Source organism: Aplidium turbinatum, chromosome 14 (assembly GCF_918807975.1).
Source record: "Aplidium turbinatum chromosome 14, kaAplTurb1.1, whole genome shotgun sequence".
In the NCBI taxonomy this organism is placed as follows: Eukaryota; Metazoa; Chordata; class Ascidiacea; order Aplousobranchia; family Polyclinidae; genus Aplidium; species Aplidium turbinatum.
The window spans coordinates 10,932,619-10,957,326 of record NC_137485.1 but is presented as its reverse complement, the minus strand read 5'-3'; the positions used below and the strand labels follow the sequence as shown (position 1 = coordinate 10,957,326).

Here is a 24,708-nt window from a genome sequence, read left to right as displayed (position 1 = left end):
GAGAAGATTGACACACTTAAGCAGGAAATTAAACGAGCAACATTTCCAACATTATGAACACTCAGCTAATCTTATTTGTGGAAAATATAATAGTTAGCCTATTTAATAATATATATATCTTATCTAATATACTTAATAGGCTAACTTAATAATAACATACAAGTGGAAAAAAATTTCAGCCCCTGGCATCAATTATCTAAAAAGGTAAAAGAAGACCCTTGCCCCCAAAGCTCATCGACAACAGATAATTAAAGTCTGCTAGCTATTTGTTTGTATTTGCAGGATGATAACATACCATAGATTAGATGTAAGTTATATGCATGCTAGCTCACCAAATTGATTTTTGAGATATGGCACTTGCAACTGTTGAACAAAACTCAACACCAACTTCATCCGTTCCGCCTTCTATGTTGGTAAGTCATCACATATCTTTTTGTTGCAACTAGGCTGCCATGTCAGAAGATTGACATTTTATGTACAAAAGTTATTCTTACAATGCACTATTGGATCATGAACATTTGTTTCAATTGTCTCATGTACTAATGTACTTGCTTGTAAAATGAAGTTTTGAATGTTTCTATGTCATGCTGTTTATTTATTTATTTTTTGTGAATTGGAATTCATCTGTGTGTATACAGTACCGTACATCCTATTCCTTACCGGTGCTGTCGACTATTAGGAATATTAAAATGATTCAACTTTATATTGAATTCAACTCTTTCGGTAAATTGTATTTTGAAGTTTTGTATAAAGGTTTTAGCAAAGTTTTCTAAAATGAAAAGGTTGGTGCCTTTTGGTGGATAGGCTACAGCAGATTTTTCCTTGGTTTCAAAACGCTCAGATAATAGATAACAACAATAGCAAGTATCAGAGGTGACTGTGACAGTACTTGCTACTTTGGTTACCATACCAAAAAAATAATGAAGAATTAATACAATACAAAATATAAAGCAAATAGCAAACTTTCTAATAACAATTTTGCTGCAATCTATTTGATGTTTAATCAACCTTCCAAAGATTAATTATTTTTGTTACACTTTTAAGACTATCTCACAAAACACACAAGTTATCCAGGTGATGTTAACTTAGCAATTAAACTATTTGAGTTTGTCAGCTGTCTAAATTACCTAGGCCAGATTGGTTGCTAAAATAATGTAGAGTTATTCTTAAACGAAACTTTTTTACCGAAAAAGTTGTGGTGGAAGTTTATATGAGCTTCGTTTTTGCAGTTGTATTTTTGCGTGAATGTGGAAAACACTAAAATAAAATAAAAATGTTATGCTTTTGTTTAGAGATGTACCGATATATCGGTATCGGTGATATCGGCCATTTTTTGAGTATCGGCATCGGTATCGGCAAAATTTGACCGATACTGTGGCCGATACTAAACATGTAAAAAAAGGCGTTTGCTGCGGATTTTCTGCGGAAGCAAAGATATAGATTTTTAAAGTAGTAACTAACGTCACATTGAAGTAGAAAAATAACAACCTGTTCAAATTTTTGATACCTCACAGTCCCATGATTCCCATCATGCAGTCCCATCATGCGCGCACCTTTTGGCATTGTTTGCTTACAGTGATTCTTTCACTCAAACAAAACGTTTTGTTTCAGCAGTTTTGCGTTGTTCGATTCTTAAGTTGTGAAGGAGACTCAATTTCTCTAATATTTATCATTTGTGTTTTTTTTTCTTACTCTCAGCAGAGGATAAAACCAGGCCAAGACTACCCAGGTGGCGGGAATGTGTAGTTTTGCATCGTTTTTGCGTTGCTGGACGTTTGAGGGACTCGTGTGGCTTGGTTGTTTTTTGGTGGGCTAGTTCTGTCAGTTTGTGATTTGGTTTCCGCCTTTCGTTGTGGTGAACTCACCAGGCTTGAACAATGTTGTGGCGGAGTGGATGGGCTCGGGGTGGGGCGGTGGGACTGCAAATCCTCACTGAACTAATCAATAAGTAGTCTTGTTGCGCCTGGGATGACGGCCTCATTGTGGGGGGGGAGTGTCCTTCCCTGCTGTCGGCACGGGGCTGGGCGCTCACTGGTGCGGCGGGCTGTTGCGATTCGCTGGCCATAACGGTGTAGCTTCCACTCTAGCCATTTAGACCATCCAATCAACTATATGTTTCTCGGCAGCTGTTTTGTAGCAAGAATTGAAATGGCTAGTGTGGAAGCTGCACCGTTGTGGTTGGCGGGTCGCGGCAGCTCACTGTGCTGGTGAGTGCTCAGCCTTGTGCTGGTGGCCGGGGGGGGACGCTCCTTTCTTCGCAATGAGGTTGTCATCTTGGGCGCAACAAGACCATTTTGATTGGTTTGGTGAGGATTCGTGGTCCCATTGCTTTCTTTTTGGGCCTACTCATTCTGCCGTGACATTGTTTTGGCTTGGTGAGTTTATTGCGGCTAAGGGTGGAAGTTGAATCGCCGACTGGTGGAGCCGGCTTGCTGGGGGCAGCCGAGTTGCACGGGTTTTTAGAGCATTTGGCGGGGTGGGAGCGATGCAGAATTGTGCATTTTTGCTACCTGGGTAGTCTTGGCCTGGCAAAAGCTTTTCAACCAAACGACAAGCGCCCTTAGGTTGCACATTACTTGTCGAATAGTTTTTTGTGCGACTACACAAATCACTTGGTTTACATTTTACATCTTATTATTAATTATGATAGCCTATTTGGAGAGTTTGCGCAAACACTTTATTAATTTTTCAGAAACCCCAATTATGATGTAATGTTTCTTTCCTTATACCCCAATCATCAATTACGGTGGCCTTTCATTACTAAAACCTACTATTATGACACAACAATGCGGTTGAGATTGGATTCTTGAATCTTTAATAAATTATGCCAATTCAAAGCTTTTTTTAATAGTTTTATGCAAATAAGGTAAAACTTAGCATTTGATATAATTCCTTGCAAATACCAAAATTGCTTCTTTTTGTAACATCAAAGTATCGGCCAAAATATCGGTATCAGTATCGGTATCGGCCTAAAAAAGTGATATCGGTATCGGCCAAAATATTGGTATCGATACACCTCTACTTTTGTTTCATGCTCATCTTTATTTAAACATTTGAATAATGTTCTTTCTGACTGAACTCACTGGATTTTCCCACTAACAGCATTCATATAATTTTTAATGCAAACAAAACTGGATAATGGTATAAAATATCTACTGGTAGTCATTTTGTGAAGCTGTTTTATGCGTTCGAGTGATATATGATAGACGTGTTTAGTGTTTAGGCTACTGTTGATTCGAATCAGATTATCTTATGGTTTGGCACTTTGTTATCTTAATAATCAATCAATCAACCGTTTATTTATCAAAACACAAAAGCGACATAAAAAATGATAATACATGTACATATTACATACAATGTTTAGGTTTTGTTATTGATAGGGAAACAACGAAATAACCATACAGTCTACTAGTCAGTTGCCACCCTGGAAAGAATAATTTGAGTTATGAAACTTATCAACAATTTAACCAAAACGGTTACAATCAAAAAAGAAAACACAAACAAGACTAATACTTTGATTAGTAGCTTACATTGTCAGCTTCATAGAATTGTATATATATTATACGAGATTTTCCAACGAACAGTAATCATGAAAATCAGTGGACACTGGCTGGGTTTTTTTTCGGTCATTTATCGGTCATTGACCGATTTTTTAGCAAAATGACCGAAAAAAATATAGTCAATTCGGTCAAAATGTCCGACAAAATATATAGTCAATTGACTATATATGACCAAAAATGACTAAAAATGACCGAAAAAAATAAAAAATGACCGAATTTTTTCAAGTCATTTCGGACAAATGACCGAAAAGTCTAAGCGAAAAAATAAACCCAGGACACTGGACACCACGACAATAGACATTGTTGAATATTAGAGCTTCTAAAGACCAAATGAAGACCCGCTTATGAAGTATCATAACTTTGCAGAACTGATGCTTTGCTATGTTTTTTGAAATCATAAAAAGATAACTTTTTGAGATTGCTAGGCACCTCTGACCACACCACTGGTCCAAATGCTTGTATGGATTTTTTGCCAGATTCTGTATTAGTGCGATTAACAAAATAAGTATTGTTTGATTGATATCTAGTGTTATGGTTAGGGATGAGTGAAGAACTTGTGAACAATATATAATACAGTAGCCTAGGCAGACAGGTACAGGTTCATGCAGACTCTGAACATGTGTTTTTTTTATTTCTAGTGTGTCTTCCAGCTTTAAGATATTCATTTAAAAAAATAATAGACTGGTATGAGCTTTATAATCGCTTTTTGTAATTATTCTTATTATTTTTTTTTGCATTTTTCTGAGAGGGTCTGAGAGACAATAATGTGAAAAAGTAGCCTATTTATTTGTTTGGTACAATATTTGATTAGCTGATTCCGTCTGCATTGTACTGTACCATACACAGCCTTTACACTAGGATTAAATTACTGTATCTGAGTTTATGTTGTGATAGATTGTCTTCTGTATAAAATCTGTCATGAATATAAAAGTATTTAATTATTTTTTAAGCTCATAATACATGATATATAACTAAATGATTCATACATAAAAAAAAGTTAAGCTGGCTCCAAAGAATCTGAGGAAATGTTTGGTCAACTCTTGCAATTGCATACATTGGAAAATATCTAATAATTAACCATTCAAAATTGTATAAGATTTGAAAACTTTTACAATTCTGTAAAAGGTGTTTCTAATTGTTGCACTACAGCTCGCGTATCTGATCATATGTACCGATTTAGTCATGAAGGCTTGATTTGTCAATGACCAATTAACAATAAAGGACATTGTTTCTGAAAATACCTACTACTCATGCTGCTTCTTTATTTAAACTGATAAATTACTTGCATGAAATGGTGTGGAATGGAGTAGAAAAGATTGTTTGCTTTAAATTGTATTAGGTGTACGGTAACACTAGAAAAGATAGTTGGGCTGCATCAGTCAACGTATGTCTTGTGAGGTCAGGTCTAAACATATTTTGAAGATGAATCAAATATGTGTGTAATACTGTATATTATATTGAACATGTACACCTCGCCTTGTTGAAAAATAGAGTTGTTAAATAATGCAATAATACCAACCTAATATCTAATCGAAAGTACAGTACCTCATTTAGTTAAGTGCTCCCAACCTTTTTCAGATCGCGACCCACTTTTAATGCAACCCACCATGAGATATGACATCTTTATTATGGCTTCTTTACTACTGCCATATGTACTGAAATAGTTAATGTGACACAACACATCTAATTGTTACATTGTTGCATAATTGTTACGTAATGATAATACAATAATTTACCGATCTAATAGAAAACAGGGTGCACAACTGCACAATTCATGAAAATAGAAAGTCAATGAATGAAGCGAAGATAAGAGTAGCAATGACGAAGGCGCAGTACTGTTCAAAACCAAACTGTGGCTTGTGTGGTCCATAGTAATATCGGTATTTTTTAGAAAATTTTAACGTTCAGTAACATTCAGAAATGCTTCGCGACCACCAATAGGTCGCGACCCTTCGGTTGGTAAGCACTGATTTAGTTAGTGATCCACTTAGAAATAGTTCTATTCATATTTTCTGCCAGCTGGATCTTGCAGTTTGTTGTGATCTGCTCACAGTACTTCCATAATTATAACAAAGATTTTTTTTAATAGGCTAATCACAACTTATCAAGAAGGTAGTTCGTGCTGAGTGGTGACCTAATCGTCAAAAAATTTGCAGAATGTTGAATATTTTAGTTGCTGTATTCTGTGCAGATTTTAACTTGCCGTTTTAGATATACATACTTTGCTGTGTCAAGGGTGGATTGGGTGGTGTGTAGAAAAAAAATGTGCCACCATAGTTTTTTAACTTGGTAAATACTAATTTGTGGCAGAGCATATTATACACATAAACGATTGTCTAGTTTTTTACGCTGTAGAAACTGTTTTCTTGCCACCCATTTACGTGCATGCTGATTCATCACATTATATCCCAAGCTATAACACCTTCTCAATCCACTACTCAGGAAACTACAGTGTGGATATACTTTCCGCTCTTTCATGGCAAGGCCGACGTTCAATTATGAAGCAACTTAGGTGTCAATGTAGCAAATATTATACAGCTTGAACGTGCTTTGCCAAACCGAAGGCTAAAACTGTGAATCACATTCATGAAACCTAACACAATCACATCCATGGTTAAATATTACCATTGCTTTTCTAGTAGACTTGTTTTTATGTCAACTCGGTTTTCAACTGCTAGAATTTTTATTGGTTTACTACTGCCGTTGTTGAGATACAATGCGCATTACTACAGGCCTCTAAGCTCCATTATTTTCCCCGGCAACCAAGTATGGCCTACCAGAGCTTCTTCCCGACGGCCAAATTCTTGCGCACGGCAGCCAAAGTAAAAATCCGTTAAAAGTTCGTGTTTTTAAATGCCAGTTAACATCGTGTTTTTGCGTTCACTTGGGTAAGAACAATGCAAACAAGCCCTGAAACATACAATTTCCAGTTGTAGCTTATTTGAATGCACTGCTTCCGAAGTAAGTGTAGGTTACAGCTCATCTTCCAGTTTTTATTGGTCAACTCTCAGAATTTTTGCTCAATTATCAGCAATATTTCTCGTCGGCGTGTGGAGACTTTGCCTTGTTTGTGAAAGAAGGTTGCCAATGCGAGTAAAGTGTAAAAGTTTCATGTATAAACGCGAGTTGGGAGAATAGTTTGATTGTATTGTTGTAAAGATGTGCAATTGTGCATATAGTAATAATGAGTTACTGACTGAATGATGAAAGCAGCTGAATAGCTTTTGCCTGAAAACTTAAATTCGTGCCTGACAGAGCTCTATTATTTGGTCACATTTTGCTTATTTTTTTGTTGTGCTGAGTTTTCAGCAGTATGTTTACACTGAAGATATCAGAGACAAGTCGCAAACTATCCAGAAATGCAAGCTGTGCATTGATCGTTGCATATTTAAGTTGTACTATCAAATATATGTATTTTCATGCTAAATTTTGTAAGTACATAGCATTAACCAGCGAATTTCAACATTGTTAATGTTACAACGTTTTTGACATTCGAAAATGTCTTCGGTCGCTCAAGAATGTTTTCTTGCAATAAGTGTTGACAGTTTGCTACTGCGTTGTCTGGTTTGAAGGTATTACAAACCATGTGATAAATCAGATACCTTACGTGACGATCATAAAGTTTCTTCAAGCAAAGCGTGCTGTCCGATCATAAATCTTTTTGCAATTCAGCATTTCATTTGCTCGTTTTGTTATGTTTCAGGAAGACGATTTTGAAGATGAAAGAAGGGAAGAAATTTCAGATTTACCACTCTCACCCACAAAATCCAATGAAAAGAAGCTTGTCAGACAAGGGTAAGAGGTTCAGTTCAAGTGCTAGTCATGTTTCACACAACATTACATCTCTGTCAGCCACGTCACCGTAATATTGACATACCAAACATAAAGTGATAGTACAAACTTAGTGGACGTCAACGGATGTACTCGGTGGCTGCATCACACTGCAAAGACTATTAAGCAGTCAGTCTTTTCAAAGTGCAGAGGTTGAGGCTGCTTTAATTGCGTGTCACCAGTGTCCATGTAACTTTTGATAGTATGAACCTGCACTGACTTTGTGATCATGATGCATTCTTGACATTTTGTATTGAAGAACCGACACCGGTATTAAAGTCAGAGACAAACTAAACAAAGCAGATACTAAAGTGCATTGTAGACAAACCAGCTTTGTCTCGCACCCTGTCACAAACATAATGAAGCTTTCTGCAGGAAGTCTACTTTCTTTGCACGTTATATTATTCATATCAATGCGCTTCATACGCAGTGCGCCTTTACAACACTTCATAACGATATAGATATATCGTGGTGCTTCGCTGTTTTGTTTCAACATAAAAAATATTGATATCACAATGAGGAGAAAATGGAGAAGACATTCTCGTGTATCTTTTCCTAACTTTTTTTGAAGCAAACGCTTTTACGCTTAAGCATTGGAATGATTTGTAGAAGATTTATCAACTTGCCTTGATGTTTATTTGGAAAGCTTATCCATATAACCTCATTTCACGTTCGTAAAACTTGGCAAAACCATGAACTCAGACAAGGATGATTGAAATGAGCAGGTTAAAGTTAATGAAAAGTTGCTTTTGACTGTCCAATAACGACGCACAATCGCACATACACATTGAACCTTGTCGCATGATTGCATTTTTAATTCACACAGACTGATACATCTCTGTTGAGCTATACTGTTATCATAGGACAAATGCTGCTGCTTAAACCAAAGCATTAGACCAGTGCTAAACGACAGTTGTGTCAGGTCACAAGATGCCTTAGGCCAACCAATACCAACAACTTTCATGTTCTTGCTGGTAAAGCCTCCCCAGATATTTGTAAAAAAGACAGCAAGCAAACAGGAACGCCTGAGACAAACTTATGACGTACACCATATGCTGTATCAACTCCAACCAGCATCTGCGCGACTAACATCACTAGAATCCTTTTTGTTCACTTAGTTTCTGGAAGGCCCAGTTCGGTCGTGAAGGTTTTAAGTTTTGGAGAAAACGCCTGAATAATCTCCTTTCAAACAGTAGATGTTGATTGAGCCAAGAGTGTCTTTTATAGATCTGGTAGTAAATCAAATTAGAAACTTGAAGGTGCCTAAATCGTTTCCAACCTTGTGTTTTTCATAGCAAAAGCTGCTCTCATACTGCTTGCATCATCTGTGAATCCGTGAAGACAGTACCGATGTAAGTGTCTTCTTTAGAAAAGACCTTGTCACAAACTGACGTTGCGTCGTATACTGAAAGGGCTCAGAGATGTATTCTGGTTGAAGTAAGGAAAAACTTGGACTAGACCACTTGACTCCGCTGTATGATTATGTTGTTGTTGCTGAAGTCAAAATATTTTTTGTGTCTACAAAATTTCATTATCAGTTCCTGGTTTGCGACTTCCGTTATGAAGTGATTCCAGAAGGTTGTTTTATCTTGACTGGCAGAGCGATGCGGCTTTGCTTTGCCCATCACTGTGTTAGCATTCGTTTTTGGAAACTAAAGCTACAACAGGCTTTGAATAGATGCAAACTAAAAAAACGTGCGAACATTTACTCGGTGGAAAACTGTAGCATACTAAATACACCATGTTTATTTTAACCCATGCTACTGGATTGTTCGAATCATACAAAAACGTGATGTTACTCATAGTACGCTTAACGCTTGGAATACACATTGTACTGAAATGTGCGTTATTTTGACCAGACGATGACATGTAAAATTCACATTGAATGGTTTTTTTCAGGCCTGTGGAGTCGGAGGGATTTTGGCACGTCCGGAGTCGGAGTTGCCAAGAAAGGCCGACTCCGAATCCGGCTTCATACAAAATGACGAACAATAAAAAAAAAAAAACGCTAACACGCTTGCCTAAGACATTGCTTGAGCTTTAAACTGCTTGCAATGTGATAAATAACAGTATTGAAGAGTCGGAGTCGATATTTTTCGCCATTCTCCGTAGCCTTTTTTACTCAATGGAGATGTGTCGATCGGGTGTACAAAAAAGTACAACGATGTAAGGAAGTCTATTTGAACACTGAAACGCTTTGAATGCCCGTTTTAACTATTTTCTCATGTAGCAGGCCTTATCTGATAAAATAATACAAATAATAAACGGTTACATTTTAATGCTGCTCTCACACCAGTTCAATGAATCAATGCATAATTATGATATGTGGTTATGTTAATTTGATTGGGAAGCCATTTTTTTGAATGACTAACTACATTTGTTATCGATGTGGAGGCAGAGTGTACAGACGATTGCGGCACGTGGAGGTGGATGCGGCCACTCTCGGTAATAAGAACACCACCGAATTAAAACTAGACTACTACTACCACTACTCAACTTTTAATGTTCCTTTGCGTGGCTGATTTAGTGGTGGGACGTTTTTATTTTTTCAGACCAATACTTGCGTTACTGTTTTGGGTGTGTTGTTTCACGCTTGACAGTGCACCTTTCTTTGCATTGTCATCACACTTATAATGTTTTTGGGTCAACCAGGCAATTTCAATATCAAGTTTTCGATTTATCTTCGGCAAGTTGGGCACCTAATCTTGATTGAGCACGCTTTGAAGCTCATCTTTGAAAATGTGTGACCTATCATCATAGTAAACGAATTTCAGCCAACAATGTCGTGGCTGAATCCACTTGTCATTACTTTATCAACTTCATGTTGAAACTGCTCTTGTAAAAGAAAACGTTCCATTTCTTGACATGGATGCTTGTCACAGCGATCACTGAGTGCAACTTCGCTTCAATAAACTTAACGTGAGGTTAAATTACTTTCACCGGGCGAAAGTTTGGTCAATACATTTTCGCATTGGCGTTGTTGATCTTGCTTGCCTTAATAGAAAATCTATTAGTTGAACGAGCTTAATTCTTGTTCAAACTCTTTTCCCTTGATATTTACACAAAGTTTTAAATCGTCATTGGAAGGATGGTTTTCTAAAATGTATACCAGACATTTGTTTCAATCACTCAGGCGGTTTCAATCAATCTCAAGTTGTGGAAATCCTCTGGTGCCAGTAGTGATGACACGACCTCCGGCTCCGGCCAAACTCCGGTCTTTTTTTCAACTCCGGTTACAGGCCGGGCCGGAGGTGATAGTGGCTCCGGGCCCGAACCGGAGGTGTATGTTAAGTTGTGTGTGTGGCTGTGGTCAGATTCTTGCCCTTGGATAAATCTATTTTTTGTATCATTGTGGTACTGCAGCAATGCCAGAATAATAGGCTACAGAGGTTGCCCGTAGCATTGGTCAACCCGTAGCGCCGAGAAAAATTTTCAAAATGTTTTTTCAACAAACGTGTAGTACAACCAACACAGAATATTTCGGAATGGCCCGATTCGGTGAGTCCGATCCCTTAACGGGAGATTTTTTCAATTTTTTTTTTTAATTATCGGGTACCGTGGCCTAATTATCATTGCCGTTTTAGGGTTAGGGGTTAGAGGTTAGGAACTCACCGAATCAGACTCACCGAATCGGACTCACCGAATAGTAGCAGACCCGAATATTTAGCAGTACAGCGCTGCAAATTTGCAACATTGAGCTATAAAAGATCAATTGAAAGTATTTTTTGTTTAACTTTTGTCACAAATATTCATTGTATTCTCCCAAAATCATGTATATACTAAATACTTCCCAAAAATCTTTGTTGCATATATGTGAGCTAAGGCGCTATGGGAATATAAGATTGAAAACGAGATCAAGGAAGTCAATCACAGATCTACAATATCTCAAAAACAATTCTATATCGGGTGGATAGAAAACATTGCCAAATTTGAAATCTACATCAAAGTTTACTTCTGATTGGATGTTTTTAAACTCAGCTGGGTTTTTTTTTTTTTGCTGAGACTTTTCGGTCATTTGTCCGAAATGGCTTGAAAAAATTCGGTCATTTTTTATTTATTTCGGTCATTTTTAGTCATTTTTGGTCATATTTTTTCTTTTTTTCATATTTTGTGCTCATTTTCACATTTTCTGGTCACATTTTTTCGGACATTTTGACCGAATTGACTATATTTTTTTCGGACATTTTGCTAAAAAATCGGTCAATGACCGAAAAAAAAAACCCAGTTTTAAAGGACCACCAAAGTCCTGCCTCCGGCCAGAGTTGCAATTCTCTGTTCTGACCATCCGGCCTCCGGCCAAAAAATTGTCTCCTGTGCATCGCTAGGTGCCAGTTTAATCATATTTCTCAAAAGTGCTCCACTAAAACAAGTCAACATTTAACTTCAAATGCACATAACAGAACATTAGCTGTTTACATATATTTTACAGCAACATCAAGTTGCGTCAGTATATAATATAAGTGCAGTGTCCTAAAAAAGACCATTATACCCATTCTAAGCAGTACAAATTAAGTAACTGGGGTTACATAGCTTTTCATATTATTTCACCTTAAAACTATCACAAGTTTTGATAGGTTTAAATAATTTGTAACATTTTATTTTTTTGTAGTGAAATGCATAGGCGCCGACTTCGGAGGGGCGGCGCCCCCCCCCGTGAATTTAGCTCGGGGTGGCTGCCCCCCCCCGCAAATTTTTTTAAAAAAATCCTAAAGTAAATGTTTGTAAGTTCAAATTTGCGTTAGTTTGACCTTCATTGCGGATCGATCTCAATTTTAAAAGGTCTACTTGTTGCAACAAGAGCGCTGCTCCTAAGATAACAAAAGAAACAGAAGTACGGTAGCTGATAAACGCCAGCATGGTGCCATTGAAGCATAGTAACAATGATTGAAAAACGTTTTTCTTGATTTCTTCCGCTTTGTTTTTTCTTGGGAGTGTCAATAACGAGGTGCAGTTTGCTCAGTTTAGTATCTACGCGTATTAAGAGCTAAAGTTCAAAGTGACTGGCATATAATTCGAAGTAGCCTACAGGCCTCAAAATTCGTTTTTGTTGACGGCGGACAAACGTGTCCGGTCTGAGCAGCTATCTCGGCGGACAAATCAAGCCTCACGGCGGACACACCAGTTTTAGCCGTCGATCGTTATGCTTTATCACTTTATCTTGATAATAATTTTTTGCCATTTCAGAAGTATAACTACAGTTTTAGAAGGCTTTTTAAAAAATCAGTAAAGTCACACTGAAAGGCTTTCATCAGACCAACGACTTGCGCTTGAAGAGTCAAAGCGCCATGTAGCTGGTCAATACGTCACATAACTGATTAACTTCCCCCGAACGAGGTCGTGTGGCTTATTGCGTCACAATACTCTGAGCAGGAGTCGGAAAATTTCTACATCAACGGCTAACGCTACTATTTTCTGCTGTGCAAAGTTTCACAGGCTTTTTTCTTTAAGTTTATTTTTGCGTGTCATGTGAGCGAAAGTGAATTTTCCTTGGGTCTTTTCTTTCTTACTGTAACACCAAAACTTAACAAATTTTGTTGCATCTTGCTGTAATAGCTTATACTCGTATAATCTAATTTAGTAACCAACCTTGCCGTATCATTATTACTCGAAGATCAAAGCCAGACATTGCGATTCAAAACTTGAACTAAATTGCGCGTGATTAGTGTAGAAGTACCTGTACTCCTGTCGATTCTTAGCGAAGAATTCACCTTTGTTACGCTGATTCAATGTCATCAATCGTTGAAGCAACGTAACAATCGAAAGTTTTCCTCCTTGAATGGAAGCTAAGGGATACAGTATTCACATTTTCTAGATGCGCGCTAGAATGCGCTGGAAAATATATTGTTGCAACAATTGTTTGTGCTATGCAATGACGATTTGTATCGCTCCTGTGTTATTTCTCGGCGGACAAATATGACCGATCTAGATGGTACTTCCCGCGGACACCACATGCTGTGACGGCGGACATGTCCGCCGTGAATTTCGAGGCCTGAGCCTACATATAAAGCTCGGCGATATACAATGGCAGATAGACGCAAACAAACATCAATGCTGACAAACAAACAACAACATTTTGTATGTAAGCGATCAGTCGGCTAGAAAGTTTGCCCCCCCGACAATTTTCAAAACCCGGCGCCTATGGTGAAATGTATTTAGAATGTTCTTGTTTACATTTTGATTTGTTAAACAATTTAGGGTACGATATCTGGTTGAACATTTCTAATTGGCATTAATGCATAAAAGGAGTTAATTTTTCTCGTAAAAAAACAGTCTGTTAAAGTTACTATTAGTAACTTTATATGCTTACATGCATATTTTGCTTGAAACGTGTTACTGCCAACTTTGGCTTAACAGAAATACGTTATATTTTCAGGAGTGTAAGTGACAACTTTTTTGCTGTCAAAGGAGCAGCCTTGATCCTTCCACGACAGACCAGTCTAGCTACAAACAACCTGCAAATAGTTAAAAAGTTTGGCGGTAAGTGTGACAAGACGAGCTTACTGAACGTGAAAGCGGCATTAATGTGAAAAGCTAAACACCGGCTTTTGCTTGTTAAACGCTTTACTCAGACAGCAAATCATCCAGACTGCAGATGTTGAATTAATGTAAAAAACGGTTGATTTGCTCTCTGGGTACATTAAAATCAATCATCATTTAAAAGTTTACTGGACACCACTCAACACTCATGTTATCGTTTAGCAATAAAAACCCATGTACATTATTGTTAATTTGAAGTCACGCTTTTTAGTTGCCTTTTTGTCCCTGGGCATTCTTCTTCGTTGGGGTGTGAAGCTTAATTTTTTTTCCACCCCATGTTGTTGCTGTTTCCTGTAATACATTGAAAGGCTGTCTGAGAGCAACCAGTCTTTGTTCTTATTATTGGCAGTCCTCAGTGTGATTGTTTATCCGCTTGGTGGCAGCAAGGTTCCATATATATATATATATATATATATATATATATATATCTTGTTGCTGAGATTGAGGATATCGGGTCGAATGCGTCGCTCAATGGTGATTGGTGAAAGCGCCTACACACTCCTTTGAATGTGGGTTCGATGGCAAGTGCTTGTATCTCTGAAAGCGATGAATGGTACTGTATAGTTGTAAATTCATACGAAGGTTGACTTTCTTACCTCACCGTCTTCTTTATCTCAATATTCAAATCCAAACAAAACAGGCAGTTGTCCACTAATTTTCAGCAATGTAAGGTTTTCGAGAAATCTGCTTCTGACTAAACAATATTATTGCTGCATGTGTGATTAATTATTCAAACTTGTAAATTTTTCCACTCTATTGAATTGACATATAACAAAACTTGAAGAACTGTATTCTTGATTAATTAGCTCGTTTTTGCCAATAGAATTGTGGCGGCAGAGGTATTATGCCTTTCACATAACAAATAAGTTGTTTATCCTGTTGAAATTTACATGTCATGCAATCCACATTGTGGTTGTGCAACGTGTGCGTGTTGTAACTGCACGGAAAAGCTTGTGCTTGATTACCACATTTTTTGTTTTCCGCCGTAGACCCATCAGTTGATGCAATTAATCATGTCAACTAATATCGGAAAAGGTGTACTGATGTTATCAAGGTGAAAGTGAATGAAGATTTAGTTTTCTACTTTTGCAGAGCCTGTAATGAATTCACTAATTCATGCATATTTGTGTTTACATTTTTAAAAACAATTAGTAGTGCAGTGATATTTAACGCGTTTTTTTTTCTTACCTTATGTAACGTTTTCGTGGCGTAAACAACTCGAACTCTTGATGCAACCCATGTGCAACCTTTACCAAAGTTTGCAAACTGCAAGCAGTGGTGCAGGTCTAGAGGACAATGTTATCTATTCGGGTTAAAGAAAAGCACAACAGCAGCTTGAGTCTGTCTTGTTTTAGGTGTGAGTACTACTGCACATTTTTTCACCTTTTCATAAACGGCATAAAAGATGCAATTACGAAAGGTACGAAGTAGTTACATCAAGCAAGTGGTGCGTTGATCAAACTTACGTTGTTTCAGTTGCTTGGGTTGCAACTTGCGGTTGCCTATCAATGTTTACCAAACTACAGTACTTATTTTGATATTTTCGATTTCATTGATCTTTAACTAAGGTGGTGTTCCAAGGGAGAATTTTTAGATAAATACAATTGCAACACTTCTTTTTAATTACTGCTCAATGTGCAGAAGCGATAGATCGACATCAACAATTCGCACAAACAACGATCACTGTCTTGTTCATGTTGCTAACCACCGAATATTGGTTTTTTTCAATCATAGCCACGAGCCATGCATGAGCAGACAAGTTTGCATTCTTTCTTTTTATGGAACTATGAATGAGTGCAAGGTCCACCGTGAAAAGAAAACGTGATTCGCTACCCAATGCGTTACTTATTTTGGTGCAGTGTGCGTGAAGAGTATAGTTTTTCTGCTTGTTTTTGTGATCATGTTTCGAAAGGCAGTCCTCGAAATTAGCGGCGGCACACGGCAAATGCCGTGGTAAATGCTGCCGCAAACGTCATAATGGCCATTCTGCTACGGCAATAAAAATGCCGTCGCAAAATGAGCATTTAATTCGGACAAAAATTGTTCAAAATTTCTTCCTGTTTGATTTACTCGCAGCGTGAGTAATCAGCAGAAACATCGCACCAAGACCTCACCTCGGACTATTTTACTTGCTGTGAACACTCGCACAGTCTTCAAAATTAGCATATTTTTACTTCGCAAAAACATTGACGAGGCCAAACGGAAAAGGTTGAAATTGCCTCGGCAATTGCTGTGAACGTTTATTACGAAAAACATTGTACCAAAACATGCAAAACGAGAAGAGAAAAAAATAATCGAATAGTCTATCACGACCGCACTGTTTGATTTGTTGTGATGTAATAATACCAAAAGTAGCGATAAAGCGATCAACGCGATACGCACGCTGTTACGGTGATTCACGTTGTAACTCATTGGGGGGAAAGTAAGTTAATTTTGGGTTGATTCAACGTTCGAGTCAGCACAAATCGATTTAATTTTCCCGGCGAGTTATATCGCGTAACAACAATGCCCAATAAGATATTTACGTTTGTTTTACATTAATTCGACTTCTAGCGACGTTAAATTATCATGAAATAACGTTAATTGCTCAATCAGGTACCGATAACAAATCAATAGCTCCCTGCGAGAAGATTGCCTCGATTTACGTATACAGTACACTAACATAATTTCGGCACAATTAGGATACTGCGAGCAACACAAAGTCTGTTAGATAAAGAACTAGTTAGAATCGGAATCATCGGATGATGAGGTTGTCGCGTCGTCACTGGAATACTTGAAGACGCAAAACTGCCCGTTCATGAACGCGCGATGCCATATAATCGGCAGCATTATTTTTCTTTACTGCCAAAGAACCATTTATCCAATTTTGTACCACTTTTTATATTCGCAACGACACCGGTCAAAAATAAGCATTCGATGAAAGAATAACTTTTGCGTAACAATTAAGCCAGTATTTATAAGGTTGCAAACTTTTTACAGTTTACAAGAGCATTGTCAGCGTATAAAATAGCGTGCGTGATGCTCTGGGCTACCGCCGTGTGACACACGATGAAGAAGAAGCGCATAAAATTTCTTTTGATTAAAGTATACGGCAATTGCCGCCGCAACCCAAGGTTTGTTGATTTGGCGACGGCAATGTTTTTGCCGTCGTAGATGGAAGCTAATTTCGAGGGTTGAAAGGCATCTTATGTCAGCTTGCAAATAAATGAGTTGAGCGCTGCGGAAGTTCAGAAAAAGACTTTAAAGTTGATTGAGAACTTGCAACAAACCGCTTCATTAATTTCAGCTTATCGACTGGTCAGAATATCTTACTTCTAGCAATGGTTGCAGTATTCGTTTGATTAGGGGGAGAGGTAATTTTGATTTCAAGTTTAGCCCTGATTTTAGGATACAACAACAGGACATTTCAAGACCTCTAGAATTTTTTTTTAAACTTCCGTCCAAAACTGTTGAGAAGCTTGTTGAGCAGCAGTTGTCAGCCTGAGGTTTTCGATTGGTTGTTGCAGTGGAAGCATATCAAAGGCAAGTCAATCTACGTGATTAAACAGACGCCAACAGATAAAATAGACAAGTAGATGGAAGGGGATTGAGCGGATAATCTCAGAATGAGGGCTTGAGTCAATAATGTAGCGTAAATTTTTGCAGACAAAAGCCAAAGACATTTTATCAGTTAAATTAGTTATCATAACAAAACAAGCTAATGAAACGAAACCTAAACCAGAAAAATGTTTGCGGCTATCTTTCAACATATTTAATGTAGTTTAGTACAGTAGCAAATAGTATTTTAACTTTAAATGCCATAAACAAAAAGTGTATACAAAAAGCCTGTATTGTATACGTAATATATTGTATACGTTAATACAATATAGGCATTAGGCAACTCAACGCAAAAAGTAATCTTCAATGGGTGGGAGGAGGGTTTTTTGGATGGAAGTTTTAAAATGTTTTTTCAGAATGTCCTGTTGTATTCTGAAACCAGGGCTAAAGTTGAATAAAAAAAGAAGCCAATTAACACCCCCTAATCTGATGAGAAAGTGAAAGCAGACATGTATATAATATATACATTGTTTTATTGCTACACTAACGCTTCTAGCAGCATAATAATGCGCATTCTCAAAAACGAATAAGATACAATATGAAATTGGAAAAAAGGTAAAATAGTTTAACTCTCGTGACGATGTAACATTGTGAACAAGAGATGCTAAGATAATTCCTTTTACGTTGGATGACATGAAAGATGCAATTGCAAAAGGCCCGAAGAAGTTAAATCAAGCATGTGCAGATATAACCAAGAGAAAGTTCCAAACTGTGATATGTTATGTTCTACTCTTCTGTTTCCTTCCACACGTGATTGTGCGAAAGTTTTATGTTATCCGACGTAAAAGTAACACCATATAACTATGTGTACCTCTCGCTTACCATTTGTTAAAATTAAGCTTTTTTTCCATCACTGCTACTACAATTTTTGTTTTCAAATTTTGTATTAATGTGTATTATTTTCTGTGAGGATGCGAATTGTTATAGTGCGCGAAACGTCAGTGAAACACTAAAACGACTCATTTAATTTGTCCTTTTATTTCATCACTTATGTTGCGGACATCCAAACTTTTTCAGTGTTCAAAGCGATCTTACATGAGGCAAAAGCACTAACTGTAGGTGAATAGAAACAAATGATTACAGAAAGTTGATGTACCTATTGTCACCTCTTTAAGTTATGATGATTTTGTGCCGGCTCTGATGCACAGTCTGCGGACAGTCACACACAATTGTGTGAAATGTATATAAGCATCGTGAATGGTGAAATTGAGTGTCTCAGCAAGGTTTTTCTCGCAATATTTCCGGTGTAGTGTAACGTCAGTCCTTTAAGGAGAAGTCAACCTTTGTTTTGCTTTATAAACAGGAAAGTGAAATGCTGGTGTCGTCATACTTTCGTCATTTGATTGATATTTGCTTGAACTGGTCGTGTACCACATTAACGTTGTCTCGCATTGAGATTTTAGTCATGGCAGCAAAGGTTGGGACCGCGGTCTTTTCAGCGTTTGTTTTTGTCAGCATTTAGCAGTAATTCAGCTTGATATTTCCGATTCCTACCGTTACGCAACTCTCCATACAAAAATATGATTGGACCCCGGCAGCTGCGCTGTCGTGGCCGCTGGAACCGTCAGTCATTTGCATGAAATACAGAAAATTAACGTCAATCAAAACTGGCTTAACCAATTTCAATTATTTTTTTCTGCTGTTAATTGCTTGGAGTGATTTGTCGTATCCGTATGTGCAGTTCAGGAGCTCAGTTTTTACTGTAGCTAAACTCCAGTAAGCAAGTAAAGTCCGGGGGTTTTCAACTTGAGGTCTACTTTATCACAGAATAAATATACTGAAGCAAAAGAGACAGACCACGCAAGAAATGTTCAAATCTAATCTAAAAAAATCTGTTGACGTAAATTTTATCTTTATACAGTGGGTCAGGTGTAAACTAGAGTAGATTTAAACACCTCCGCTATAGTAAAAATATGTTGTGTTTACTATTATTTTGTGCTCACAATATCTCATGAATTCTTAGCCTCGTCTGACTTGATGGTGTGAGCTTCCTTCACTGGCTCTTATCTGGATCAAAGTAATTGCAAAATTTCTGTACGGTGTGCTTTATCGAATGCTGATTGCTTTTTGAAAACTTTTGTGACTTTCTAAAAAAATTTGGTGAAAGGAAGTTTGGTATTCTATTAGCACTCACGGTTGTGTGCGGTCTCGTTGTGTGGAAAAAATTCAAAAGTTGATTTGTCATCGGGAAGGACTTATTCCAATAAAATCTTGATTCGGGTAATTGTTTTAGATGAGCTAAGTGTAATGAAACTTAAATCACCTTGATTGATTGTAGTAGTTTTTTTTCATGGTTGTATACAACATTTCAACAGCATTTATGTAACATTGTTTCAGTTGCAAGAAATTGTTACTGTGTGTTTTGTTTCAGGGTTAATTTATAGCTAACAAATGTGTATGAAACGTTTTGTTTTTCAGTGTCACTTACGTCATATCCCTGGAAGCAAAATCCGTCATTTTTGCATTGATTCAACGACTGCAGACGTTGAATCAATGTAAAAATGATGGATTTTGGTGTCAGGAATTAGGTACAGTAACGTTTTCTGCTTTGAAATGTTACGTCGTAGGATGATAGTAAATTACAGCCTAAGTTTTGGTAGTTTTGGAAATGTATAGTGACTAGGTGCTTTTTTTATGTGAACAAAAATACATTACTTCTTCTAAACTTACTAAATACGTTATTATGACCTATCTGTCACAACTACAGACAATGAAAATGGCAATATACAGAGCTTAACATAAAGTAATAAAGGCATTACTGCTGTGTGGAAGACTGTTCAGTGCTCAGATAGGTCGTGATTCTTGAATGAAATGGCTGGTGAATGAAAAGTTTTGGTTGTAATTTATATTTTGCTGTTTTATCGTCGGTGAAGTGCTGGTTATGTCAAAAAGAAACTCTCGTTTGTACTAAACAATAGAGCAAATTTGATGCGTAATTCACTGTTGAATGTACAGTATAACGCTATTCGAAATAGATCATAGCTAGAGAGAAAACTGATGCTTTGCAGAACGTTAAAGTTTAACTGCTTGATGCAATACATTTTATGCGAAATCAGCTTGAAAAGAATGCAAGAGTAGGTGACATAGGCCAACGCCATAAAAATGTGATTGCACAAAGCTATAAAAATATGTTTATTTTCTATGTCAGAAAGATGGAAGAGGCGATTGCTTACTGGTTGCAACATATCATGTGTCATCTACAAAACAATCGTAGCTTTTTTTATTTTAGATCTTGCTCATGCTTTGTTTATCTCAATATCCCACCTAAAGTTTATAACCCGAATTGTAGGTCGCTCACGTGTCGTGACGTCACACGTGATGCACTGACGCAACCAATTTAAAACCAACAGTAAGCTCGCCTCGTTCACGCATTGGTGTGTAATCTCAAGTGGCAGTCAAACAACTATGAAAGTGAGACACTAAACACTGTAGACATCGGTTGAACAAGTGCTCGCAGACAACAGTACAGTTCTTGCATAGACTGGGTTTTTGTGTTGGTTTGAGACAAGTAGAAAAATCTTCAATAACCAGGACAAGCGGCACTAAACCGGCAATACATTGTACAAGGAAGTGAAAAACATTGAAACCATTGTTTAGTCATATGAAAATTTGAACAAATCACTTAATAGGCTGAAAAATAGAATCGCGTGCTATAGTGATAGTTTCAATAGCTAGCTGTAAAACGACACGTTAGCAAGTAAGTGTCGCCAATGCTCCCAAGCCAACAGTAGCTCGGCCAGTTTTGTTTTTAAAGACTAACAAAACGATATAAAGTGGAAGACCACTCAAGGGCTTTTTATGAAGTGATTTGATTATGAATACATTTTAATACAGGAAATCCTTATTCAGCGATCGTCAGGGTTGTTCGTTGACAGCTAGTTTGGAAATCAAATTAAAGTTATTGAAAGGGCAATTGTTCAGTCTCAAAAATGATGCAATTTTCTTTGATCACTTTTTTAAAATGTTGATTATGTGTAAACGAATAGACTTTTAAACCAAAAAGTTTCTTTCCTGAATAAACACTAGAAAGTGCTTGAGTTTTACGTCGCGTGCACTTGATTCAAGAATCATTTACTGTAGATTCGTTCGGGAAGTCCTCAGACCCACTATTAAGGCAAATATATAGCCGTTCAGCATCAGCTTAACTCTCGTATTGGCTTCAATTGCTGTTTGTTTGCTCAAACGTACCATTTCTCTTCAATAGAGTAGGCAACATGCATGGTCAAGACAACGAATAAACAGTGAATAACAAAAAAACGAGTATTGTACAATCTGTTGATAGATTTTCCTGAGACTCAAGGTTTATGAAAGGGTGTCGATTGTATTTGTAGCAAGCTTGATAGTGAAATCGTAAAATAGACAATATGTACACAAGATATATACTAATTATACTATCATTACTCTCAGAAATATACTTGAAAACGTAACTATTTGATTTGAAAACTTCTTGTTTGTGATTCCGTTTCTTCGTAACCGCGCCTTTTGTGATATTTGCCTAATGTGGCAAGGAAAAATACATTCGCTATGACATCAGCTTTGTTTGTTCCCGTAAACCGCTGTATCCAACACATCGACGCAGTACTCAGCCGTGTTGCCAATTGCATTGACAGTGGAGACGCACAGAGCGCGTTGTTACCTGAAATTTATTTTTTCTGTGAGTGATGTAGGCACATGTAGTGCTAATTTGAAGCGATTTTTAATTTTGAAGCTACAGTTGCTGCGTCACTTACTATGCATCTTATACTTTGAAGCGATTTTTGGCTTACTGCAGAATACGAGACTAGCGTCTGCTGATTAGTCTTAACCACCAATCAGTTAATTAATAGGAATGTGGGTAGTGATATAATAGCAGAGTTTTACTGGAACTTTATGAGTTGCTTTACAAAGTTTATTTATATGCTCTTCTCATCCAGCCTTGACAAATGACAAAGGAATTGCGGTTTTGGCTAATCTTGAGGATTTCACGCTAATTTGCTGGGATGAGGAAAGCATGCCCGATAGTTATGCTGAAAGTTTGCCTTTAAACTTCTCAACCGACCGTGAAATATGCCCTGAAACATTTGAAGTATGTGCATGTGTCAGCCGATATTGTTGTTTGGTGACAAACCGCTATCTTATGTTTGTTATTTCAACGCAACAAGATGTTCAGTTGCTGTTAAAATTAAAAACAGATTAGCCTTGTAATTCTATCCTCAGTCATTACTGCAAATAACTTTTTTAAGAAAAAATTTTGCAGCGGGCGGTCGAATTCAACTGCCCGGAGGAATTTATAACTGAGAAGCCATCCAGCAAATCTGCCATTTTTACATTTTTGTATCGAATCAATGTAAAACAAAAGCACTGATCTGCTGACTGCTAAGTCGTCCTACAGTAGACTCATTTGATGACGCGTTTTGCCAGTTTAAAAATCTCTTTTCAGTTTTCACTTCATGCTCGGCGAATTTCCCCGCACAAAGTAGTCTCTTTATTAAGCAGGTCAGTTTTATGAAATCGCGTTCGAAACTATTGGCAGTTAGAGTATTAGCGCAAATCAGTGACAGCTTTCATGCCTGCATATTCAGTTCGTGACTCAGAGTCGTGACTATAAGAAATAATATTTGTTGACAAAGTCAAGTATGTTCAATAGTGGCATTTTCACTTGTCTAATCTGTTTCAAACCAGCAAAATTTTCTTGGTGGCTTCTTCTAATTGAGATTGAGTTAGTGTTAGAAGATTGAAATTGTTTTAGTCTGAAGTCAGTTTAACTAAGTTGTTGTTGTTGTCATACATGACCAAAAAAGTGGAAAGTACAACAAATGGTTTACAAATCATCTTGTATTGCAAGCAACTTTCTTTTGTTAAGCTTTTTTTTCTAATTAGTGTGCTATTTTTTTTTCACATCCTGAATTATTCATCGCTGCACACAGCATTTCCAAGCGCTGCAGACTATAGACCTTCCAATGCCATCGTAAACTGTACTTTTCATACAAGCGTCAGCGTATGTAAGAAAAATAACAAGCGGTTGAAGATACCTAATTTAACCGAACTATATTTGCAATGAATGAATCGATTAAATTGAAACGAAAGCACTTGGAAAGCTTTGTTGGTTTGTTAATTCAGAGATCTTCGTGTTGTTGTTCTCCCATGGTAAATAGTAATCGGCAAAAACTTTTTCCTTTAATCAGCTGTTAGAGCAGCAAAAATTGTCACAGCTGAGGTTACATAAAGTTTTAACTGTTGTAGAGAACAACTAGCAACACTCAAGCCGGAATATTTGTCTTTACTTAGGCAGTGCTCAATGCGAAATACTTTGTTTGACAAAAGGTGCAGTGCTTGTCAATACTTTTGGTGAAAATATGTTTATCTATCTTTGTGGCATAATCAGAGACAGATTAACGTCCATTGAGGCTTTGTAAGTCAACCTTAAGGTTCCATTTTGCATTTCCAAATAGGTCCACAGCTGAGCTACCCAGTTGTTCTTGTGATACCAGAAAGCAGGCAGCGTGCGCAGCCGCGCCTTATACGGGTGAAAGCAAAAACCAGCACAAAGCAGCTTGTAACAAGACAAATCAATATTTAAAGCTAAACTGTAGATTTCCTGCAGACATTTGTTTTGCATGGGCAGTCAGAGTGACCTCGCGTTATGGCTATTTTTGGAAATAGACTTTCATACACTCTGCGTTGCATTAAGATTATTGAAATAAGTCATGTCGCTTGATTGGGAAGTTGAAGGCAGTTGCAACGATAGTGATTATGCATTAGAACTAGTCTGTATGTACTATGCAGTTAGCTATATTTGGCTGTAATGTTTCTCTCATAGCTATTCTCTCATATCATTCGAATGTAAAACCTTGTTGACTGTGAAAGTCACTTGAATTCGACTTATTGCTTATGCTGTTTATGTATTTGAAAGTGCTTAGAGTTACAAAGATTTTTTTAAAAAGTGCTTTAGTTAAGCGGAAAAATGAAAGGTATAGATCAGTGAGTTATTGACAACCTTTTGGCGTTGCTGCAGTAGTAGCTTGTTATTTCCACTATTAGGCAGTACAGCAGTTCTATAGCGAATGAACAATTTGTCACACACAGTGACGTAAAATCTTCGGCTCGCATCTATCGTCGGGATTCATTACACTTTTGTCATTGTCACATAAGTTAGCTGTCACCAGCACTGTTAACTGCTGCCTTGTAGCCTATTTGAGAGATT

The 24,708-nt window shown here is 37.3% G+C and overlaps 1 protein-coding gene across 1 annotated transcript in view; it reads left to right on the top strand.

The window, feature by feature from the left end:
• The first annotated feature begins 295 nt into the window (after positions 1-295).
• LOC145783701 (uncharacterized) overlaps positions 296-24,708 on the top strand; it is a 40,268-nt gene continuing 15,855 nt past the window's right edge. The window contains exons 1-3 of the mRNA XM_082595590.1: positions 296-413; positions 7,264-7,355; positions 13,765-13,868. Coding sequence (XP_082451716.1) covers positions 351-413; positions 7,264-7,355; positions 13,765-13,868 — 259 coding nt within the window. The 5' untranslated portion in view covers positions 296-350. The remainder of the gene's footprint in view (positions 414-7,263; positions 7,356-13,764; positions 13,869-24,708) is intronic.